Source organism: Lycium ferocissimum, chromosome 10, assembly GCF_029784015.1.
Source record: "Lycium ferocissimum isolate CSIRO_LF1 chromosome 10, AGI_CSIRO_Lferr_CH_V1, whole genome shotgun sequence".
Lineage (NCBI taxonomy): Eukaryota > Viridiplantae > Streptophyta > Magnoliopsida > Solanales > Solanaceae > Lycium > Lycium ferocissimum.
This window is the reverse complement of record NC_081351.1, coordinates 37373959-37398158: the sequence shown is the minus strand read 5'-3', so window position 1 is coordinate 37398158 and position 24200 is coordinate 37373959. Positions and strand designations below refer to the sequence as shown.

At 35.2% G+C, this 24200-nt stretch overlaps 3 protein-coding genes and 2 long non-coding RNA genes across 7 annotated transcripts; 4 read left to right on the top strand and 1 right to left on the bottom strand.

The window, feature by feature from the left end:
* The first annotated feature begins 214 nt into the window (after positions 1 to 214).
* LOC132035386 (uncharacterized) lies at positions 215 to 1029 on the top strand. Its single transcript, XR_009409233.1, has 2 exons — positions 215 to 379; positions 733 to 1029. It is a non-coding gene; the product is annotated as an uncharacterized LOC132035386 (long non-coding RNA).
* A 793-nt stretch (positions 1030 to 1822) lies between these two features.
* On the top strand, positions 1823 to 4810 carry LOC132033737 (probable carbohydrate esterase At4g34215). The gene is made up of 2 exons (XM_059423790.1): positions 1823 to 2812; positions 4084 to 4810. Exons 1-2 carry the CDS (start codon positions 2195 to 2197, stop codon positions 4372 to 4374), a joined length of 909 nt encoding a protein of 302 aa, XP_059279773.1. The 5' UTR covers positions 1823 to 2194; the 3' UTR covers positions 4375 to 4810.
* A 1164-nt stretch (positions 4811 to 5974) lies between these two features.
* Positions 5975 to 6615, top strand: LOC132033738 (uncharacterized). Its single transcript, XR_009408858.1, has 2 exons — positions 5975 to 6273; positions 6434 to 6615. It is a non-coding gene; the product is annotated as an uncharacterized LOC132033738 (long non-coding RNA).
* Positions 6602 to 15684, bottom strand: LOC132033736 (synaptonemal complex protein 1-like). The gene is made up of 20 exons (XM_059423789.1): positions 15054 to 15684; positions 14625 to 14923; positions 14483 to 14532; positions 13893 to 14100; positions 13679 to 13804; positions 13415 to 13513; positions 11663 to 12339; positions 11334 to 11582; positions 11116 to 11244; positions 10963 to 11031; positions 10775 to 10885; positions 9816 to 9923; positions 9616 to 9726; positions 9466 to 9549; positions 8513 to 8602; positions 8315 to 8413; positions 7975 to 8061; positions 7784 to 7846; positions 7283 to 7386; positions 6602 to 6736 (listed from the first exon to the last, which is right to left on the bottom strand). The coding sequence occupies exons 2-19, from the start codon at positions 14776 to 14778 to the stop codon at positions 7285 to 7287; spliced, it is 2616 nt and encodes an 871-aa protein (XP_059279772.1). The 5' UTR covers positions 14779 to 14923; positions 15054 to 15684; the 3' UTR covers positions 6602 to 6736; positions 7283 to 7284.
* A 985-nt stretch (positions 15685 to 16669) lies between these two features.
* Positions 16670 to 24200, top strand: LOC132033735 (probable mitochondrial adenine nucleotide transporter BTL3). Of its 3 annotated transcripts, XM_059423788.1 has the most exons (5): positions 17111 to 17244; positions 20262 to 20514; positions 20779 to 21082; positions 22942 to 23409; positions 23980 to 24200. In XM_059423788.1, the coding sequence occupies exons 2-5, from the start codon at positions 20486 to 20488 to the stop codon at positions 24046 to 24048; spliced, it is 870 nt and encodes a 289-aa protein (XP_059279771.1). In that variant the 5' UTR covers positions 17111 to 17244; positions 20262 to 20485; the 3' UTR covers positions 24049 to 24200. The 3 variants fall into 3 exon arrangements, with proteins under 3 accessions (XP_059279768.1, XP_059279770.1, XP_059279771.1); XM_059423785.1 differs by lacking the exon at positions 20262 to 20514 and having other exon boundaries at positions 16670 to 17244; positions 20743 to 21082; XM_059423787.1 differs by lacking the exon at positions 20262 to 20514 and having other exon boundaries at positions 16673 to 17244.

The following is a 24200-nucleotide window of genomic DNA, read 5'->3' as shown; positions in this document are numbered from 1 at the left end:
ATTAACTCGTTACACGGGGATTAATTATTCTTCACCGTTTATAAAGTAGAAAAAGATTAGTAATATCACAACGTTACAAAATTTATTTTTGAGTTTTAAAAATTTACAAGACACAATAAAAATGCCATAGCATGCAATTTTCACAATATATATAACTCTTCTTTTGCGGGGTCGCTTCCATTTGAAATTGAACTCATTGGAAAAGCATTTATCGAAAGCGCGAAAAACAGAGAGAGAAAATGGAGGACATTGCAAGTGAAAGAGAAATAAGTGAATCTGTCAAGCCAAAACTCGCAATTCAATGTGCTAAATCTGCAATCTTATCTCATCACTGAAAAACACTACTACTCTCAAGTCTACAAATCTTAACCAATACAAGGTCTTTCAATCTATTTTCCTTCCCTCTGTTTCCATGCGTTTGATCATAATACGGAAAATTACGTTTTATGTCTATTTTTGAAAATATTTACGCCAGGTAGCCCGTATTTTGTGTAGAAACATTCGATTTAGCCCATATTTGTGCTTAAACACCTTTTATACACTATTACACAAGGTTAATACATTATGTATAATGATTTCCTCCAGGTATAATGTTGTATAATAAGTATTGTATATTGGGCTACACGACGTAAATATTTTCAAAAGCTGTACATTTTTGAAAATTTCCTGTGATTACATGGATTGCAATTTTTGTTTTGTTGTTGAAGTTTTTGAATTTTTGATGATTTTCAGAATGAGGAGGAGAATTTGAAAGACGTGTGGGAACTGAAGATGGAGATATTGAAGCAGAAATTGAAGAATAAGAAGCTCAAACTATGCAGCGCTACGGAGTTACTCATTCAAGTTGTGGTTTTACTCTCTGTTTGGACTATGCTTCTTTTGCTCGCCTTTAATTGTTGATTCAGTACTGTTGTTCGATTCAATAGTTCTTCATTGAAGTGTTTTTGTTAATTAGGAGTACGTGAGAACTGAGATTTGATCTATGAAGTAGTGCAGATTTTTGAAATAATTGCATGATTTTATGGTTAATTAGTTGGTGTTCAGTTTGTGGATAAATTTTTGGAGAAAAAAATGTTCAAATCTTCGTTATCTAGCATGAGAATATTTTTTTCGCCGTGGAATGTATTTCTGATTAGTTAGATTGAGTGGTGGATAATGCTGCTGTATTTGTATTTTGTAGCAATAGATTGCATTTGCTTTAATTTTCTATTTCCATTTCACTTGTGCAAGTAATTTGTGTTTTCACCATCGAAGATTGTGGTGGGATAGATAAGATTCCTTCACCCTTAAATCAGAAATTTCGGGTTCGAGCTCTGAATATGGAAAAAAAGGGAGCGCTTTGCCACTTAATGAGCTCATGTGGTGCGAGTCCAGATTAGTCGGGGTTTTATTGCGGAGATCGGACATCGGGCGAGAAACCAAAAAAAGAATAACTTGTGTTTTCTATAACTTCTCATTTGCTGTTTACTTCCAATTGAATGCTCTCTCTGAATAGAACTCGAGTCTAGAAAGGGATTCACCTGTAAAAATAGGTGGAGGAACTGTTTTTTAATTATAAGTTTCTTGTTTCTATCTAATATGTACATTCTTTTCCCTCGAGTATTGGTAAAGTTAGTAGGGCAAAAGATAGTTATTTTTCTTCATTCCCCCCCCCCCCCCCCCCCCCCCCACCAACCCCCAAAACCTTTTTTTTTAGGATAGGTATTGCAAGTAAAGTTACAATCTCTTTTTTGGGGGGATTTGGAGGGGCATCTAGTTCCAGCTGATGTGGATTACAGTAATTGTGTATATATTGGCTTCACTTTTGTTGCGTTCTTTTAAAAGGAAAGAAAAGACACCTAGATCAATGTTAAGAGTCACTTTTTAACACTATGATATGGAAATGAAAGTGATCATCAAGGACAATGATGATACAAAGTGCCCAAATGCTTAATGGGTGGAATTGACATATGCTTAGATGTGGAAACTTGAACAGCTAAAAAGTTTGTCTCCTAGTCTTAATCAACGGCTGATAAATAAAAGTAGTAGTAGGTTGGAATCAATAAATAAATCTTATACAGTTGTAATAAAGAAATCAACACATCTTTGCGTAAAGAATTGGCCAGTAGCACTCCACCCTGCCCTTCCTATATTCTTTCCTATGGAGATATCACTTGTTTGATGTCTCAATTTTGCCTTAAATTTCAAGAAAACAATGATTCCCTTTCTTTGGTTAATACTTCTAACACACATTAGATGGGTGAATCCAGCAGATCTAGCAAATGTTCAAACTTCACAGGTCCAAACCATATTCATATTAGCCGGACAAAGCAACATGTCTGGCCGAGGTGGTGTCATTAACCATGGGCAAAATGGCATAGTTAATGAAACATGGGATGGTGTAATCCCACCAGAGTGTCAATCCAATCCAAACATCCTCAGACTCAGTGCAGGACTTACATGGGTTGAAGCTCAAGAACCACTTCACCAAGACATAGATTTGGGTAAAGTTTGTGGGGTTGGACCAGGAATGTCATTTGCCAATTCAGTTCTTAAAAGAGATCCAAGTATTGGAGTTATTGGTTTGGTCCCTTGTGCTATTGGAGGAACAAATATTAGTGAATGGGCTCGTGGGGGTGTTTTGTATAATCATATGATAAGGAGAACAGAGGCTGCTTTGCAAGGAGGTGGGAAACTTCAAGCTTTGCTGTGGTACCAAGGTGAGAGTGATACTCAGACTCTTGAGGATGCCAAATTGTACAAATTTAGATTGAAGAGATTATTCAAGAATGTGCTCCGTGATCTACAGTCACCTACATTGCCTGTGATTCAGGTAAAAAGAAAATATTTTTAGTCATTCAAACACTTGTTGGCAGAAATATACTCTCTTCACCCTCTTTTTTAGTTGTCCCGTTTGCAGTTTGCACTTCTTATATGAATTAGATGTGTATTTTACAAAGGGAAAAGGATAAAAAATGCCCCTCTACTTTGGTAAAAGGACTAACAATATTTTCTGTTGTAAATTTGGGTCAAAAATACCCCTTCCGTCATTAAAGTTTTCAAATATGGATCTTAATGGAAATCCTCAAGTCCCCCAAAATAACCCTATTTCATTTTTAAACCCGCTCCATTTAAACCCGACCCAACTACATAAAAAACCCATATGCGACCAACTTGTTCCCAAGTCCTACATCTGGAGCTACTAGGCACAAGAGCGGGTAATTCATATGGGTCTTTTTATTTAGTTGAGCCGGGTTTAAAAATGAAATCGGGTTAAGTTGGGGATTTCTGTTAAGATAGGGCTATATTTGAAAACTATAATTATGGGAGGAGTATTTTTTACCCAAATTTGTAACGGAGAATATTTTTAGCCCTTTTCCCAAAGTAGAGGGGTATTTTTGACCCTTTCCCCTTTTACAAAACTATCCTTATTAAAAGCATTTCGGAAATGTAAATTTGATTACTCGTACCCCAATTAGTTTGGAAATGATTAGTTAATGATAAGGGTACAAAAATAGTTACTTATTGATTTGCTAAAATGAACGAGTAAAAACAAAAAATAAAAATCAGTATATTGGACACATAAATGACAACATAGGGACTAGGGAGTATTACTCTTTCGGTCAAAAAATAGGACAATTAGTATTTTGGGGTGAAAAAGTATTCTACTACTAGGAGTAATTCTTTTTTTGTTTTTTGAAAAATTTAAAATATTTTTATAAAAATTATAACTTAAAGTACATCTTAGTTTTTAATCAATACTTTTAAGTAAGCATCTACGTAAGTGGTTAATTATTGAATTAAGACGGGAAATAAGTGATTAGACTTTCGTACTTTCAGTGTCATTTTTTTTTTTAAAAATTCCTGGGATGGGGGGACTACCATGTACCTTGTTTTGGTCAGTCTTTCTTCTTGTACCACATGAAAATTTAAGGTGACTTAGCACGGTTGCTTTCTTTTTCAGAAAGCCCAATTTGCTTTTAGTACAAGGAGTTCAAAATTCAAAATTGTGCAGATCCTTTTAATGTCATTATTGGAGTTAGTTATGAGTGGTCCACATCTTTATTGAGGCAAAAATTTGAATAATTTGGCTTATTTTGTTAGGTGGCATTGGCATCATCTCTAGGACCTTATAGGGAGCAGGTTAGAAAAGCTCAACTGGGTATTAATTTTCCAAATGTAAGAACTGTTGATGCCAAAGGGCTTCCAGTGGGGATGGATAATGTGCACATTACAACAATAGCACAAGTCCATCTTGGACAGATGTTAGCTGATGCCTTTCTTCAAACTCAAACCACCCAGGCTGTTCTTCTCCCTATTCAGACAGTGACTAGCAATGCCCCCAAAAGTTGCTCAAATTTTGTTTTAGATCTTCTACTTAGTCCATTTAGATAATGCAGATTGCAGATATCAGAGATTTATTCGCGGGATCAAGATCCAACCCGTCTATGGTTGCATCAAACCTACCAAATCAACAAGTAGTTTATTATATTGTTCACAGGGGTGCAAATTTTTTATAGGTAGATGATACTCATCAAACCTCAGAGAAGGCCAAACACATCCCAAGTGGGCGCGCAGAAGTGGAATCTGCTTGGTTACACTCTATTCACTCCGTTCAATTATGTTCTTTCAAAAGGCAAAGCCAAAGATTTATTTCATGTTTCATAAAGCTCAAGTCTTGATGATGTATATCTCACTCGCACACATAGTATATAAGTTAAATAACTATTTATTTCATGATTTAACTTGATGGTTGATGTTATATTGAATGTATGGCACTGAAATTGTAAAATGGCCTTATGCTTCAGCTTCTCCCTGGAATTATGCTGGGGAATAAAAAAGTTGATAATACAATCAAACATCTCTATAATTGTTGTTAGTTATCACAACATTTCACTATAACGTTTTGATTTTCTCCGAAACCAATTTTTCATGTTATATTTTACTTCTCTATAACAACAATGACATTCATTATAGCGGTACACTCTTTGTAAAATTACCTTTCTATAACAGCCATACTCAAATATTGTGTAATAATATTTTGTAAGAAATATATTATGTATAAAAATAAAATATTAAGATATGTATGGTAATCATCAAGAGAAAGCTATTGAATTTCTTTTGCTAAAAGTTTGGACAATAAACTTCGTCAATTCAAGTGTTCTACTGGAATTTAAGAAACAACCTACAATAGTAGAATTCTTATGTCAAACTTGAAATCTTTATATTTTCAATTAATTTTAAATGCATATGTTCTAGATTTTAATTATTTATCAGCACAATACAACTAGTTATGGATTTATTAGTCACTTTAGTTTTTAATTAATGAAATATGAAAATTAATTGAGATTTAACAAGTATTTTATTTTCATTTATAACATAAAAAATACAGAAAAAATAAAGTTTTGCATATTTATTTATTTATAACAACTAAATGAGATCCAAACATCAAATTCCAGTATACATACATAACATCACCTCACTATAACAACCATAAAATTTTCAGATAAGTACTGTCATTACATAAGGTTTGATTGTAATAGGTATTGGCTGATGCTGCTAACTTTACTAGAAGATACATTATTATCCGTTTGTCACTTCCTCCGAGAGGTCATTTGCTTTTGCTTACCACTCCCCCAGTCCCACTTTATGTGATAGTACGATTTAGAGTGCAATGATCAAATTATATAATTTTCAATCTGAAGACGGATATAAAATCTATAAAATTTATGTATTTAGAAAATATAAAAAAAATACTATAAGTCACAATAATTAATAATTCAAAATATTTAAAAGATTTATGAAATAATAGCAATCAAAGAAAACCCTGACTCTACAAATAACAATTGTGTCACGTGAAGTGGGACAAAGAGAATAGTTTAATAAGATTGTAAGTACCCACAATGCTCCCGAACAAGGAAACATGATTCACGTTATGTGATAATGCGAATCGAATCGTTTTCAGATGGCCACATAGGCATGGGTATTGAAATATATGTGCTAGTACTATATCTTTTTTCATTACCACCGCAAATGCATTGTGGTAAATTCCCCCTGTCGGTGGGCATGAGTAAACGGCAGTACTTTTCAGATGAATATAAAATCAGTACAACACAATATATATTCAACAATCATAAGGGAGAGGAGAAGTTTTAAGTCTCAAGTACTATCTTTATTTCTTAATGGTGTAACTCCAATAGAGGCATTTATGACCGCGCACGAGGATGCTTTCTATACTTTGTCCAATTACATCTCAAGAAAGTGGGATAGTTGAGTGATTGGCAACGGTCAAGAGTTACTATAATTTTTTTCTTCCTTCTAAAATGCAATATGAGAGGGTTTCAAAATAAACAGATTTTCGGAAGTTTGGCCAAATTTGCTACTTGTGGGTGGAATCTCCACTTGGCCCTCTAAAACCGAGGACGACCAAAGCTTAAGTACAACAAATGCTAAGCTTATACAGTTTACAGTTTCAAAGCACATAACAAAAAATATATGCAGTTCTACGCAGCTAGTGACTTTACACTGGTGCACTTCCTCTCCAATCGAGCTCTAATCACGTAATTTCCCTCACAGTTTATTCGCATACTAATTGCAATAGTATACACACTTCATTTTTTCCCGACAAAACAAAAATCATAATTCCTTTCTATATAGGAAACAGCCAAATCTATGTCTACTATCAAAGAATCAGCATGCATGAATTTACAGGTCACAGTTCACTTCAGATAAGCACTCTGGAGTAGTACTTCTACACCTGAGAAAGGATAAAATTAATATTTAAGAGTTTTGCCAAATAATAGTGGGAAAGACACTGATAAAAGCAAGAAACTAAACAAGGATGTGAGGCATGTGGAAGAAAGACCAAGGCAGTACAGATATAAGATTAAGATATAACAACAGGAAGTGAATCAGATTACATTCGACACTCCTGATAAAGCTGCAAAAGCACATAATTAATTACTCTTTTATTCTTCTTCTAACAAGTTATAAGAAATGTCTGATGAAAACTGTGCATGCTGAATCGGGAGTGGGGGCGTGGGGTTATTCAATGCAGAGGAGGGCTGATTGATAGTGTACAGCGCAGTTACGACCGCAAGACGGCACATTATTATTTCTGAAAGGTTTGTGCAATCAGAATAAAATAAAACTTTATTCTTGCTTATAACAAGTGAAAAATGTTTGCTCAAACCTCTGTGTTCTCTCGGTATCTTTAGAGAGACAAATTATTTAATGCACTGGGAGCTGATTGATAGTGTAAAAGTTTATTTATCAGATATGCAATCAGAATGACTAATAGTACCTCTAATCAAATGCATACGGATCATCAGCATATGGATTCAAAGATCCTTCTGAGAACAAATCACCTATGTTTGCAGGTTTTGGATGACCTCCTCCTTTAATACCCTGTGCCAAAATTAAGTAGTGGATGTTAGAACAAGTTGAGCTCAAGTATGGAGATTTGTCTGTCTCTCGTTACTCTTTTAGCTAGTTAAGCTCTCAAGGCACCACCCATCAAGGAGACGCGCTATTTTCTTAGATTAAGGCACGAAGGACCATGAATGGGAAGTGAAAACATAACAGGTCAAAAAGTGGTTCATATCCTGATAACGTCTCTAGGGGTCTTGATTTTGGTGTCACTTCTTTATCGTGCTTTAATGGGCCCTTTCATAATACAGCAATATAAAGGTTAAACTTATCTAAACACCAGCATAGTCGCAAAATGACAGGTAGTAACTTCAATATACTGGAATCTGGTAATGATGGCAAGTGAACAGAAAGCAGGTAAATGAATGAGTCATACCCCGATAACCTCTCTGGGAGTCTTAACCTTTGGTGTCCTTCTCTTCTTGTGCTTTGATGGATCCTTTCATAATACAGTAACATAAAAGTTAGACTCACCATATACATTGGCAGGCCAGCAGTCTAGTAACTGGCATACTGGAATCAGGCAACGAAGTCCAGCAATGCTGTTAAGAATTCAATTTTACATACATCAAACATGACTGTGCTTTTTGTTTTCCTTCGTTTCGTAATTGTTCTGCCATTTGTGGTTTCAACTTCATATGCATGATGGGTCACCTGAAATTTACGAAGTTAGGAAGAACAGTGAGATAGGACATGTAGACCAATGCAGGTGTCTGTCGATATAAACTGAAAAGGCAAAATGCTGAATTAACCATCCAGATCTTAGAAAGGTATCTCCAGCGAAGGGTGACGAAATCAGAGTGTAAGCATTCTACAGAACCAAGTGCTACTTATTCTCAAGCTAATTTTGCAGAAAGCTAATTAAGCCGAACTGTTTGGTTACCGATAACTGCAGTTAGCCACTTACCTTCCTACTATGTGTGGCCAGACTTCCTGTATTCACTTGCTCCACTTTCCTCAACAAATTTGATACAGGTGTTTGACTTCCTACCAGATGATGTGAATCCTACCAAAACATTGAAATAGATAAGCTAAGATCAACATGCTAGTTTTAGAAAATTGAAAGGAAACCAGAATGATTTGTTGCTTTGCATGTTATGTTTACCACATCCTTAGCTTCCGCTCTCTCAGGTGCAAGCTGACCCCTTTTGTGACTATCAGGTTGGTTTCTTTTGGTCACCGAGCCAGAGTAGTTCTGCGAATTTCACAAATTTTCAGCAATGATGGTTGAAGTTAGGTTTATTAACCAAATTGGCTGTATTTAACGCGTTCAGAATCCCCTATAAGTAGCAATCAAATTGATCCTTCCACATATCTTTCAGTTCGGATCAGAAATATAACAAGTTGTCAAAATCTCTATCATAGGTTAAGTTTTGGAGTCTTTTTCATTTGTTCGCATGTTGGATCCAGTCATATCAAACGGATCTCAGGGAGACGAGTATAACTAGTTAAACTCAGTGATCAGCATGATACAGATTAGAAGATACCAGTTCAACCACTAAACACAAATAACTTTCTGCAGTTGTAGTGTTACCTAATATGGCTTTACCTTTACCTTAAAAAGGCAAAAAAGTGTTACCTGATATGGGAGAAAACATAATTTATATGTATATATAAATTCAAAACTGATCAATTAGCAGATTTATATGCCAGTGTTTCGACTGCAATGACTTTGTATAGCTATGTGGTTAGATTACTGACAATTAGATAGTTCATTAATTATACCATAATAAGATTTGATAATCAAATTTAACTCCTCATGAAGCATCTATTAAATCAGAAAGGATCCACTAAACTAGTGATTGCAGACAGCAACTGGGTAAAACAACTACACCTCAGTACCAAACAAGTTGGGGTCGGCTATATGAATCCTCACTATTCCATTTAAGCATAATTCATGTATAAATCTTAAGAAACAGAGAGCAAATATTGTAAGAAAATCACACAACAGAACCTTCTTACAGCAGAGAATAGGAATCTTTCTTCCCTCTTGTGGCAGGGTGTGCGGGGGGGTAAGGTCCGTGCATATATCTAATATATAATGAATACGAGTCAAACCTTCTTTGAAGTCACTTCTTCCTCTTCCGGATTATTTCCCATTACTTTCCACTGCAACTGCAAAAGAGCCCTCTGCTTCTCCTCCTGAGATAAGACATGAATACAGTAAGATAAAAATTCAACGTGAACAGAAAATCAATTAGAACATACTTTAGACTTCTGCATATCCAACTCATCCTGCAGTCTTCTGCAGTCATCCTCATGCTCAAGTCTCAGAGCTCTTAACTGAGCTTCATGCTCATTCCTCATTGAATTTGTTTTCTGAGATAAATATCACACATCAATGACTAAGGCAATATACATGCAGAATAATGAGCTAAGACACAAAAACTGAGCTTAAAAGAATTTACCTCTCTCAATTCATTTTCATACTGAAGACGGGCACGTTTTAGCTCTTCATTGTGACTGCCAACAAGACTTATTTCCTTCTTGCTGTGCTCCTGCTGAATTTGACATACCTGCGACAAAATGCTTCAGCTATAGGCTAAATGAAGTCTGTTTTCAACATATTCACAAACTTCTATCTTTTAAGCCCAAGAAATGTTGGAGTCTTATCTGAATTACATAGTAGCAAACAGAAGGTTTTATGTTTCTTAGGCAGCATACTTAGCCTAACTGCCCATCCGGATGCATGGTGGGCAAAAGAGAATCCATTACATGTGACAAACGGGATTAGTATAGTAATCTTTTAATTTGTTAGATGATCCTACTAACTGATTGTAAGTTAATTATATCCAACATATTCCTATAGATATTTACATTCTAGCATGAGAAAAGGTTATTTAGGCAATTAAATAGAGTTAAATTTTGGGCAAAGCTGCCTTGAAGAAGGTAACTTCAACAAACGCGCAAATCACATTCAAGTTGCCCGATCACAATTGTGATTCCAGTTGACAAGCAACTAAAAGAATAATGTTTGAGCATTAAACATCATTTTAAGCCTTGAAAAGCTGTTGCTTAAAAGGATCTAAGCAAGATCCAAAATTCATTTTCATAGAGAATCATGAGAAATCCAATAAATAACCACAATTTTTTTAGATAAAGATCATCATTCTCAATAGTTTCCCTGCAACCTTAACGAATAAGCGTGAGAATCATGAGAGAATATTGAACTTCAATGCAACTGCAACACTAAAATCTGACAGGAGTCGAACTCTATACACAGAGAAAAAACTGAACTGTGTGCAAAGAATAACTTGGGATGAAGTAGAATATTTAGACTGTCAATTTTGGAATTCATAAGAAATTATAGAAGATTTCATGACCCTATACAAGTAAATGATAATTGTGCATCCTTTCCTATACATACCAAATTAGCATGTTGTTCCTGTACACGCTTCAAGTTCTGCTTAGATTCTTCTCTGCATTCCAACAGCTTTAACTCACAATTCTTTTCCATCTCTCCAACAATTTTTTCAGCCTGAAGATTAATAAATGAAGTGAAAGGCGATAATATACTTCCATTAGATGTCCTTTATCATAAGAATTATTAGCTACCTTCTCCTTCTCTAGATTGATACTTTCCAACTTCTCCAAGTCGTACCTCCTCCGGATGTCACTGATGGCCTGAGCAAGATCTTACAAGTGTAACTTGTAGGGTAGGAGGAAACACATACAAAGAAAACAACAGAAAAATATTTTAAGGTTAACCTGATCATTTTTCTGAGATAATTCCTTTAAATTCCTAGAAAGTTCTAGCTGTTTGCTTTCTAACATTTGATCACACTGCCTTTTAGATTCTGCGAGCTTGCTTTCAGCAGCAAGCAAAGATGCCTGAATCTGCAACAAGGTGCAAAACTCTAGTCATTTAAACACATTCTACTGGTTATAACTGGATTTGTAGAACTAAAAGTATCCTTATGAAAAACCTTTTCTCTCTCAGCTTCCAACTCTTTCTCCCTGCCCTGAAGTTCCTGAACAAGCTGATCTTTCTCCTCCAATTTATTGTTAATCTCTGTAACATGCTTCTCCAGTGAATCAACCGTTCCTGTGTAGGTGTCAATTTCCTTGCGTAAATGATGAATTTCATCTTCCTTTGTCAGCATGTCTGATTGAAGCTTTCCAATATGGTCTTTGTTCTCTGTTTCCATCTCGGAGAGTTTCAATGATAAATTTTGCTGCAAGATATCAAAATTGGGCTTGTTATGTTTAATCAGATACTGCTACTAGACATGAATATCTTGTGAGAAGAATTGACCATTTCATTCTCCGAGAGTTTTGAATTTTCTGATAAAGTGACAATATTCTCCTGCAACTTGCTAATCAGCCCTTCCATCTCCATCTTCTTGGAAAGAAGCAGTTCTACTTCAGACTCTAATTTTCTAATTTGATCTTCTGCTAAACAGGATTCTTCAGCGTGCTGCACCATTGCATGTTCTTGCTCTTTCTGAAGTGCAGATACCTTTTCCTTCAGGTCATTATTAGCCAACTGTAGAGCATTTTTCTCTGATGTAATGCTTGTATATTGATCCTGGAGCTTGCCAAACTTTTGTTGAGCATGCTGAGCCACAAGTTCCCCCTTCTCTCTCATCATTTCAAAACCAGAGTCAAATAAAGCATTAAGCTGAATAATCTTCTCCGCAAAGGCAAGACTTTGACTATCCAAATCAGTAAATTTTACCACCATTTCATTCACAAACTCATTAAGGTTCTTTATCTCCTGAAGTGATGTATCTAATTGTTCAGCGAAGTTTCTATTTTTAGATACAAGATCACTCTTTTCTTCCTCCAAATTCTTTTTGGTAGTTCTCAAGTCCTCCAGTTCATCTTCTTTTAATCTTGATTCGAGATGTAATTCTTCCAACTTAGACTTCAAATTCTCCACTGCAAGTCCATTAACTGCTATGGTAGCTTGAAACTCCTTGATCATGGCATCTTAAAAAAATTACAACAAAGTAAAAAGTAAATAAAGGGAGAAAAATATTTGGAACTGAGAAACTACCAAGAGATAAACTTATCACAAAAATAGAGATGTTTAGATCTATGTCAGTAATAGGACATTTGTGACACAGAATGAAGCATAACAAGAAAAATTTCCCTTACTGATTAACAAGGCAAAAACTCCAAAAGAGCTAACACCTTTTTGGAGAAACTATGTCTCTGAAAAGTTTTATCGTTAAAAGAATCTTAAGGTGCACAGTATGAACTCCAACGGATAGAGAACGTACAATGACAGATGACGTCAAGTGAATTGTCAAATGAACTGTTTCCAAACACTGCGAACAGTTTCAGTTACAGCGTAACATAAAAAAGAGATGTTATTGTGAAGTGTGTGATCATCTCATCTAAAAAAGCTTAAGCTGTTGGAGAGAGCACACTTTTATTTACTTAATTATCTCTTCAAACATGCCCCCTCACATGCAGGCTTGATTGTTTTTCATGGGTTAAGCACGTGAATTTTTTTAAAAAGCTAATGGGGGCGGGAAGACTCGAATCCAAGACCTCTGCTTGCTCTGATTCCATAATGAGAAAATAGACTTTGGGTCTAATTCAACCTGAAAAGCTAGCTCATGAGGTGAGGATTGCCTAAGACCATATAAGGAGTCCAAGTGTTCCATCCTACAACGATGTGGGACTCAACAAGTATACTCTCAAAAAAGACTTGAATTTCCCCCCTAGGTTCAAAAGGAGAAACTGTGGGCATTGGTATAGCTACAGACCCGTATAACACCTTTCTTATGTAATTAAGAGCAGTCATGCATAGATTGTTCACAAACAAATCAACCATCTAATAAAAGTGAAATAGAACATGAGCTGCTTAAGTAATTTTTTCCAGTGAAGTCCATACTGAATCCAACCAAAGAGCACTGGCATTTGATAGACAACAGAACTAAAATAAACAAATAAAAGAGAGGAGAGGATCAGCTTGCTGATGCAGACAATAGAACCAATTTTTAAGCAACATCTGCTATTTCTGGAAAGTTAAAGGTGCAAGCACAAAAGATCTAACCTTTCTCCTCAATTACACGGCTACTTTTGCTCTGTTCAACCCTGAAATAGTTCTCCATTTTCTCCTTCTCGTTAGCAAGTTCATTCAGCTCCCTTGTACCTTTAATGACAACCCAAAAACATGTTAGGCAACTTTAAACATTAGTATCTATATAAAGAAGCATAAATCTATAGTTATTCAGCAGCAGATACGGTTTCTGACTATTTAGAAATTCTCAATTGGGGATAAACTATATTACAAAATAACGCATTTATATTAACTTACATTTTCTAACAGTTTCTTCGGATGATTCCAACCTCAAAGAGAGGGCTTTCATGTTGTCTTGCAAGTTATCAATAACAACAGAACTTGCAGATTGTCTATCTTCAAAAGATGCCTTGTCTTTCTCAGCTGTGTAGAGTCAAGTGCACAATCAAAATATATAAATTAAAAAACCTAGAAAGGATTGTTCCATCAATGGACAGTTCAGCTTACATACCATTCTGAACCACACCAGCTAGGTGTTGTAAGGTTTCAGTTAGCTGATCACACAACGTCTTTGTTGAAGAAAATTTAGATTCTAGTCCTTTCCATAGCTTCTCGTCTTCTTTCTGCTTTACTTTCAATTTAGCATTTTCATTGTATGCATTTTGCAACTTTTCTTCTAGCATACGAACATCTTCAGTCAACTTTTTCAATTTAGAGCTCTGTATTATGATGGCACATGGTTAGAGAACAAGTGAAATTACTAATTATTGAGTTCAAAATTAAACATGAAACCTAATACAGTAACAGTATATGAAACCTAATTAATTCAAATTTAAACATGAAATCTAATTATTAAGTAAAAATTTAAACATGTAACCTAATTATTGAGTTCAAATTTAGACATGAAACCTACATCTGATAACTGAATCTACGGCACATGATACCCACAGAGTAGGGAAGGCATAGAAACACACACACACAAACACACACAAGCACACACACAAAAGCACAAGCACACACACAAAAGCGCGCGCGCACACACACACACAAAAACACACACACACGCATTGGAATTAAATTCGAACAGTTGAACCAATTTACCGCCAATTGCAGATCAGTTTTAGCAGAAGCTTGCTCCTTCACCAATTTCTCTGTTGACGTAAAGAAAAAAAAATAAGCAATGCATAAGAAAATGTATCCATTTTTTCAGCAAATTTAAAAACCTAACACATTAAAATACTACCTGCTGTAAGCTTCAAATTCGCAAAACTTCCAGTAGAAACCATATCAGAGCGTGTACTTATTGACATCGGTTTTGCAGCTCCTAAACCAGATCTCGACAGCGATTTGAAGTTATCTAGGCCTTTCATGCCTGATAATCCTAATAATTTGCTCATTTTCTAATCAAACACAAATACTTTCCTACTTCCCTTACATACACGAAGTAGAAACCGTTCAATGTTAATTTTTGTGACCTTGTCGATCACAAAGCGAGGATATTATCAAAAAATCGAAGTGATTAGCTCTGCGAACTTAGATTTCCTACATACACAATGTAGGAACCGTTAATATGTTGATTTTTGTGCCTTAGTCGATCACATAGCACCGATATAAACCCTAGAAATCAAAAAATCGAAGCGATTAGCTCTGTGAACTTAGCTTTCTCACATACACGAAATAGGAACTGTTAGATGTTGATTTTTGTGGCTTTTTCGATCACATAGCACGGATTTAAACCTTAAAAATCGAAAAAATCGAAGCGATTAGCTCTGCGGACTTAGATTTCCTACATACACGAAGTAGGAACAGTTCGATGTTGATTTTTGTTGCTTTGTAGATCACATAGCACGGATATAAACCCTAGAAATCGAAAAATCGAATTGCGATTGGATATGCGAACTTAGTTTTTAGTTTTCGTGTTGAGAAAGATACTGTATCGGAGAAGAAGTTTCTAGAAAAGGAATCTCGAAGCGATCGTCTTCTGCAATTCTCTTTCAGTTGAACGTTTCGAGTCTGTGAGAGTGAACATTTGAAATGTGATGGCGCGAAGGGAAATGCGGTATTTATAAGTCGGTGGATATTTTGGATGGCTCGTTTTCGTTTTTTTTAGAAAGTGGTGGTAGAATTACAATTTGGTCCCTAGAAACGTGTAATTTTATCTTTCGGTTCGTTGATTTTCACTGGCTTGAAAGTTGAAACTGGGGAAGGGAAGGCAAACATAGTGAGATAATTCTATAAAATTTTTAGATTTTAGTTTTCTTTTCAACTTTTTCTTGCGAAAATATTTCCACGTCTATATTGAAGAAATTAAGAAAATAAAAAAATAAAGACTTTAACATAATAAAATTCATGATTAATTTATTATGCAGCGAAACTCTTGACATCATCTATTTGTGGAAAAATGACAATACAAGTGGATTTCGTTTAATTCATATAAATATTTAAATTCAGTGGCACAAGTTGATCAAGTAATTAGGAGAAGACAGTACATAGGCCGTCTCAACAACGTTGAAAGTCTAAAGTCAAACTTCAAATAGAGGCCCTAGCCAATTTTTTAAAAAGGAAATATCATCATATATATTTTTATTTAAAGTCTACTTTTTTAATTTTTTTTGTGTGAAGTCATTAATTATTGTTTTATAATTAATTTGTTCTAACAATTCCTTTTTAATTAATAATATAGTTAATCCGTTCAATCTTTCTTGAGACATTGTTGATCTTGAATAAGATTTTATCAATTTTAATTTTAAAAAACTTCTTCCGATTGAGCCAACAGTTTATATAAAATACATCTCTAAGAAAAAAAGGGCCCCTTGAGCCACCCTTGACAATATAATGTGTAGTTTAAATAGGTAAACAGAATGATATTATCATAGTTTACCTGAAATATTATACTCTAAAAATACGAATTCCTAGAAATATTAATATTTTTTGGCTTCGTATTATATAAAAGAAAAATATATGAAAGTTCCGTAGATACATTACAAGAGGTTTTTGTGTGATTATTGTTTATTTAAATTGTAAGTGCATAGCATATTCTTTTCTCCCGATTTGATTATCCACATATACGTATTGGATATAATAATTAATCCCAAATGGATAATATTAATGTTAGGACTAGAGTCTAATTTGAACTAGCAACATTGCTTATTAAATTGTGGTGTCCCGGCACATCTAGCAGATTTTAGCTATCCAACAGAGAATATACTACTCTATATAGGGCCTGCATTTAAATTTTAATACTAATAATGGCACTGTTTTTTTTTTTTTTTTTTTTAATAATGGTACATTGATACCACACAAAAAATAATTAACAAGGCTGAATCCGCTCATTCAGTACGGCGACATAAGCAAAGCTGACCGCCATTTTTTCCTTTCCATTATCCCATTATACACTGTGAATGCCAACAATATTCTTCTTATCTTTAATTTGCTTTAGAATTTAGAATGACAGGACTACACACTATCTGGTTTAAACACTTAGAAAGTCAAAATCTTATAGATAACCCAGATACAATTTTATTCTCTGGTGGATTATTTCTTGACCCATTAATTCCTTCTTCCACTACCACAACCACAACTAATTACCTAAAAATATCATCAATTGATGATTCTAATGAGTTACATTCTCCCATTTGTCGTCGTAGACCAAAAAAGAGTGTTCGTGCAGGTTTTGGGGGTAATTTTTTGTGTTTGAGTTTGTCAGCCAAGAAGAATACAAATTCCAGTGAATGTTTGTTGAGTAATGGAGATGAGAGTTCTAAGGTGGAGCCCAGTAAGCGAATTATTGGGTTACGTGGACGTGGTGCGGTTAACACTACTAAACATTTGTGGGCTGGAGCAATTGCTGCCATGGTGTCAAGGTTAGTGTTATTAGATTTTAATTATAACACTGAAAGCATTCAAAGTTAGTTGTTGGAAATTAGTTGCTGATATATACTAATGTTAGGTGTATTTTTTTGTGGATTTTGTGTTAAAATGTTGTAAGTGCCATTTGGCAAGTTGTGATTGGAATTTGAGATAAGGATAAGACGAAAAAGGAAGCAACTTCAAGTAGAGGAGAGAGTTTTTAATACATTTATCTTCCTTGTGAGTTGTGACATAGGAATAATTTGCCTGTGCAAGTTTTGGGTTGAAGAAATAAAGTTTACTTTAGCTTATGGTTTTTTGCTAATTGATGTCATTTTTATCTGTATAGATTGTTGAGTATTCATAATTTCTTAGTACCGGAGAGGACCTTTTCTTCTTTCAAGTGGAGTGACATAATACAAGGAAACCCGCTGTTAGGGAGATTACAGATCAAAAAGATCGAATGTAACACAGTCAGAACTCATAAGTACCCATATAAGGGGTATTTTCTTGATAATGAAGAGGAGAAGTAATTATAAATAGAGGTATCCTACTTTCAGGAAAATTAGAACCCAAAACCTCGAGGATTTTAACACCTCAGCATTGCCACTTTAGCAAGACTTCATTGCTAATGGCGAGAGAGTCTAAATAGTTGGAACAATGCATATGAAATTTATTCATAATCTTACTCATTGATTTTTGGCATTCAAACTAGTTGGGATTAAGCTTAGTTGTTGTTATATCACTAAAATTGGATATGGTGTTTGCTAGGATCCTTTTGGTTAGACACTGTTTGTGTAGCAATTAATGTGAGATTTAGAGCTGTTTTAGAGACCTCCAACGTAACCTAATTAAAGCGAAAAAGTATTTAGAAGTTTTTATTGGAACGAAATGGGTCTGATATAGTGGAACAGATGTAGAGGATATATATAGCCGACACCAACTGGTTGACCAATTCGTAGTTGATTGATGATTGATTACTTCTGGTGTTTGCTGAGTAGAGTCGTCGCAAGATGCATAACTTCTATACAGAATGAGTAACTCCATAATCGTTTCGGGTCGAGTCGGCAGAATAATGACAAATGCTTTGTAGGAGGGAAAAAAGCGAGAAGTGCTACAGAGAGAGCTTTACTTGTCAATCTCCTCTCATTATAGCCTAGAGGAATTATTACATAGCTGACTTTTTTATTGCTTCCCTGCACTTGATCTCCTACGCAAAATACTTAAACTGTGGTAGGGAATTTACCCATACTACCTTTGAGGTAAAACTACTTGCCATCTGCAGCTGTCCTTCTTTCTTCCTTGTGCACATGTCAAAAGAAAGTACAATGATCAGGGAGCTAGATGATGAGTTCTTCTAACAATATATGAGGAAATTTTTTTAAATTCTCGAGGACATTGTTTGACCCATGGTTAGGATTCCATTTTCTAGTCTTTTCTTGCTGGTAACTCTTAAGTGGCAGTTAGGAGGTTTCCACGGGGTGCAACTAGCTGTGATGCATTCATATGTTTTGTCCTCATAAATAAGTACAAAAAGACTATTAAGTGTGAACAGAGAGACAAATTAATTTTTTCACAACTAGTTTACCGTAAGAAGAATGTATAAACTGGCTTATTTGTTTAGTGGCAGTCGACTGGCTCTCTTGGTATTTGGTTGTCTGTGAAAGCTTTCAGACCTTTAATCCAGTTGACCCTATCTACACACCGCCATATCTTTGTTTGCACTTGAAAGTTGGAAAGCTAAGAAACAAAGAATGTGCCACGAAGTTTCAAATATATGATAGGGAAAAGCTGTGAATATGTGGGAGAAGAGAGTCGATTTCCATTGACAGAAAAAAAGTAATGCAGAGAGGCCTGAATTTTCAATATAGGATATGGATAAACTGTGAATATGGAGAAAAAGGCTACAAAAGGGGATGTTTTCCGTAAACTATTATCCACATGTATAAGTGCCGGGAAATGTATGAGTCTTGTTGGATTTATCCTGATATTCTTCTGCCTTGGGATAAGAAGCTATAATGGTTAATCAATAATAAAAATAAAAAGGATTAGGGGCAATATCAAACAAGTCTCAATGTGGACATATTTACTTTAGATATCCAATATCACTATGTTGCCATTATGAATGATAGTGTCATGCGTCTAGTTATGCTTCTGTTGTTGTCTTAAGGTCAAAGCTTTTGATTGAAGCATTAGGATATAGTGTGATGTCTGGTCTTACCTTCTTTTTCTGGATACGGAAAATCCTATCATTGAAGCCCCCAAATCCAGGAGCAAACAATGGCCCTTCCCCTATTTTGTTCCCTTGGTGACTCGAAACCCCAACCTCATGGAGGTAAAGGTTCTTTTTACTAGGCTATCACTCCCTTGTCTTGGGCTTACTTTTCACAATCGAAGGCCTATTTTCTGTTAAGTCATAACTCATAAATCAATGTTTTAAGGCATGCACAGTCATCCATTTTAAACTTTGAACCTGCTTCACTTTTAGGTTACTCTCCATTTAGATGAATATTGTGGATTTTCTTGGATTTTGTCACCTTAAACCAAAAGCATCACGTTATTCTTTGACACACTTTTTATACTTCATTCCGACATATAGATGAATCAGAAGTAAGCTTTTACCTGAAAATTTCGACCAGTTACTCATAAAATAATGCATATTTCGACAATGCTATGATCATTTAAAATCATTGTTGTTTAGTGTTATTTCCTCTTTTTTTTTTTTGCTGGAGGCGGGAGAGGTGGTTTAAATCTTTTGTAAAAGTCAAACAAGATGTTCAAATTGGAAAGAGGAACATCACGTTTTGACCTAAAACAATTATGATCTGAATACTTTCAATAAATCCTTTAATTTGGATTAAGCGTCTAGATATTCCTTATGCTTAAGTTTTAAACTAATTTTTAATCATACTTTTCTGAATACAACGAAGTTAAATTTTTTATTCCTCGAGTTAAAGATATTTTCCTTTTTTTCCTCCTTTCCGTAAGTACATATTTGAAGCTTACATATTGCCTTTATCATCTCTTGCAGTTTTCTGCAATTTGCACCAACATAAAATATTGGAAATGGTTGATATTCAGAAACTGTTCGGAGCTTTATATTGAGGAGAGAGACTTAAGAATAAGGGCTGGTCCACTCATTCCTGGCTAATCAACCCCTTCATTCTTTTTGATTCTCTGTACACTTTTTTTTTTTTTAGTTTCCATGCACTTCCAATTCTAAGTTCTTCCTTCCATTTTCTCTCCGACATTTTGATGGCCAGAGTCGACAACTCATGTTTGAAGTATGAACTAACGTCACAGCCCTGTTAACTTCTTTATATTTTATTATTTGACATTGTTAAAATAGTTTTGTTTTGATCCTTCTATATACTTTCTATATTTTAAGTTTGAGATAAATCATGTTTCGAAGTTTCTTCTAAAGTAGTTGACTTCACATAGATCTTGAACTCAGTTTCTGCTTACAATTATCTTTTGCTTCAACTCTGTATGAATAAATCTTGTTGTGGCAGAAACTCATCAAAAGAAAAAAAATCTTGTTGTGGCAGAACTGTTGTTGCTCCACTTGAAAGACTAAAGCTGGAATATATAGTTCGTGGTGAACAGAAGCACCTGTTGGAGCTCATCAAAACGATTGCAGTTACTCAAGGCTTGAGAGGCTTTTGGAAAGGGAACTTGGTCAATATACTTCGTACTGCTCCTTTTAAGGCAGTTAATTTTTGTGCTTTTGACACATACAGAAAGCAACTCCTAAGATTATCAGGAAATGAAGAAACTACTAATGTTGAGCGGTTTGTTGCTGGTGCCGCAGCTGGAGTGACTGCGACAGTGATGTGCTTACCACTGGACACTGTAAGTCATGAGTTATGAGATATGTACTTTTGATATTTATAATATTTAGCTAGGCCCATCGATTGCGTGTATAAGCACATAAAACTGTCAGTGCATTAGTTTTAGCTTTTTGATCCAGCCGTTTACAGAATTGTGAAATTTAATTATTTAAGAACTACTTTTTTCTAGTATACCAATTCTCTATGTAATTGTTTTCTTTCTTTACTGGTAGATTTTATAATCCAAAAATAGCAACAGTAAAGGAGAATAAGAGAGCTCTTTTCTCATCTTTCGTAAAGCTTCTAATATGTTCCTTATAGTTCTTCCATTCCTTCAATACAATTTCTGGCTCTCACCCTCTAGCAATCCAAAAAGAGACCTACAATTAACATGTGGAGTTAAAAAGAAAGGTTTCCTACAATTAACATGTGGAGTTATAAAGAAAGGCTTTTTGTCACTATAATCTTATGGTTTTAATTCTGCAAAATTCTAGCTGTTTGTCAGTTTCGTTGATTATAGGTTTCTTCCAGTAGAAAGGACATCTTTTTGTTAGAGAATTTGATTTGCATCGGAAAGTCAGCAACCAAAAATCAAGAGATCCTTTATATGAGTCAATTAGTTCAGGAATTGAAGGAAAGTAGATTGATATTTTGGATCCATTGTCTTCAAGTGTCCATAATCATGTATTCATCCCATTTTTGATCCATAACTGTCCTAATTCTCCTGTACTTTACAATTGCTGAAAGGAAACATGATAAATTTGGTAGTTACTCTGTTTCTGGTTCATCTGCTGATGAGTTGTATTTATTCAAGCAGGTTTGCTCTAAACTTTTGTTTTCTTCATAGTATTTGTTGGTGAGTTGTGGAAGAAGATAGTGGTGTTACAAGGGGAAAGCAAAGCCAGTTACTGGCAGAAGAGGACTCAGGAGTTGGGACCTTACTTAGGAAAAGGATTGGAAGGTGGTACAGTGCTTTAGGGAAAGCCTTGGGCTGTAGTCAAAGAGGTTGGTGATAAATAGAATCTTATCAACTTCCGCAAGATTTAAAGCTGTCCTCGTCCTCAAGCAAACTAACTTTCGAGCAAGAACAAACACTATAAAGCACAAAATTGTGATCATGATTCGAAGACCCTGAAGCACATCCCTTTTTGTTTTTGCTCTTTATTGATATACAAGGTACCGAAAGATAGGAAAACCTTTTGGAGTAAAGAATAAAATAAAATTAAGAATCTTAGATTTTTTACTTTTCATTTAGGATTAGACTAAAACTGACTTACTCGGAAAGTTGAGGATTTAATTTTCTTCTATATCAAATAATAGAAGGATCCCACTCTGAAGATGACTTATATGACTGGCAAAAAGCAAATTTCCTGTTTAAAATTTAGTACAGCTGCTATTGATCAGAAACAAAATAAGAAAAAAGATTTAGTTCAGGAGCTCTGTCCGAGAGAAAAACAAGGAAAGAGATGGAAGAATAGAGCAATTCTTCCTCCATCCGGGGACCAGCAAAACAAACTGGGTGCTGGACATTGTCTGTTAATGTTAATAAAGACCAAACTAGTTTCTCCCTTATCTTTCAGTCTGTTAATGTTAATACAGACCGCGTGCATGTTTGAACTTGTGCGTGGAATAATATTCTGTCAACCATTAGCATCACGCCTCTGATTTGAAAACGGAAGCAGCTGCGCTGAAGTTTGCATTTCCTTCTTCTGTAAGAATGTGTGATGATCTTCTTTTTAAATAAATATGAATATGTAACGTGTTCACATCAACTGATTTCTTTATTAGAATTGATTATCCTCCTATGGTTCGGGAAGTTGATTTTTCTGTGTCTTCCGCTTTGTTATTTCCAATGTTGCCTGATAATTTAAAGCCTTTCAGGTCCGGACCAAGTTAGTGGCACGGGGTGGAGAAGCCTTGGGTGGTGTCGTTGGAGCTTTCCAACACGTGATCCGAACTGAAGGATTCTTCTCTCTTTATAAGGGACTAGTACCCTCCATTTTGAGTATGGCCCCAGCAGCGGCTGTTTTCTATGGTGTATATGATATATTAAAATCAGCTTATTTGCATTCACCTGAAGGCAGAAAAAGAATTCTGTATATGAAGCAACAGGGAGCAGAGCTCAATGCTTTTGACCAGCTTGAGTTGGGACCTGTGAGGACCTTACTTCATGGTGCTATTGCTGGTGCTTGTGCTGAAGCTGCAACCTATCCATTTGAAGTCATTAGGAGGCAACTTCAATTACAAGGCCGAGCATCAAAACTGAGTTCCTTGGCAACTTGTGCGAAGATCATTGAACATGGAGGTGTTCCAGCTCTATATGCAGGGCTAATTCCTAGTTTACTACAGGTATCAGTACCTCTATAGCTAATCCCTATTGGGAAATGACTTATTTCATTATCAGAAACTGAATAACGATGTTCTTCCCCATTGTCGTGCTCCTCACTACGCATGTGGAATTCACAATATTTCATTAGGTCAAGATAGTTAACTAGAACAAGTATTATCAGACTAGGACAAGTATTATCAGCTATGTTTAACTAAATCTTAAGGCGTAAAGCTTCATCTCCTCTCTTCGAATGAAGAAACTATCTATGAAATGGATATCAAGAGGGGAAACTAAGAGAACAAGATTCTGGGTTGTGGCCTCTCTAGTTTCTGCCTTTTATCTTCCTCTTCAGCGTTTCCTTTCCTTTTATTGGATAGCTCCTATGGCTGACTTTTTCTTTAAGTAGCAGAAACAGTACTCCATTTTAGAACTAGAGAGAATATCATATTTCATTTCAGTTGATTCGCATTCTGTGGTTATAATAATCTAAATTCAACCATATCTTGACAGATTGAATTCAGTTTCGTCTTTTCAAAGCTCTGTTACTATCAAGACTTCACATTATCACTTGTCGTGTTCTGAATTTTCAGGTGTTACCTTCAGCCTCCATAAGCTATTTCGTCTACGAGTTCATGAAGATTGTTCTCAAAGTAGAATGAAGGATATCTGTTGCTAAGTAGTGAGGTACAGCAGCATTGTATTACAGTGTTATTCATCACTTTTTGTTAAAGAGGTAGGATCTAGTTTGTTGGACATGAAAGCTAAAATTTCTCTAACACTTGATGAAATTCTTAGCTTAGATTCAGGCTCA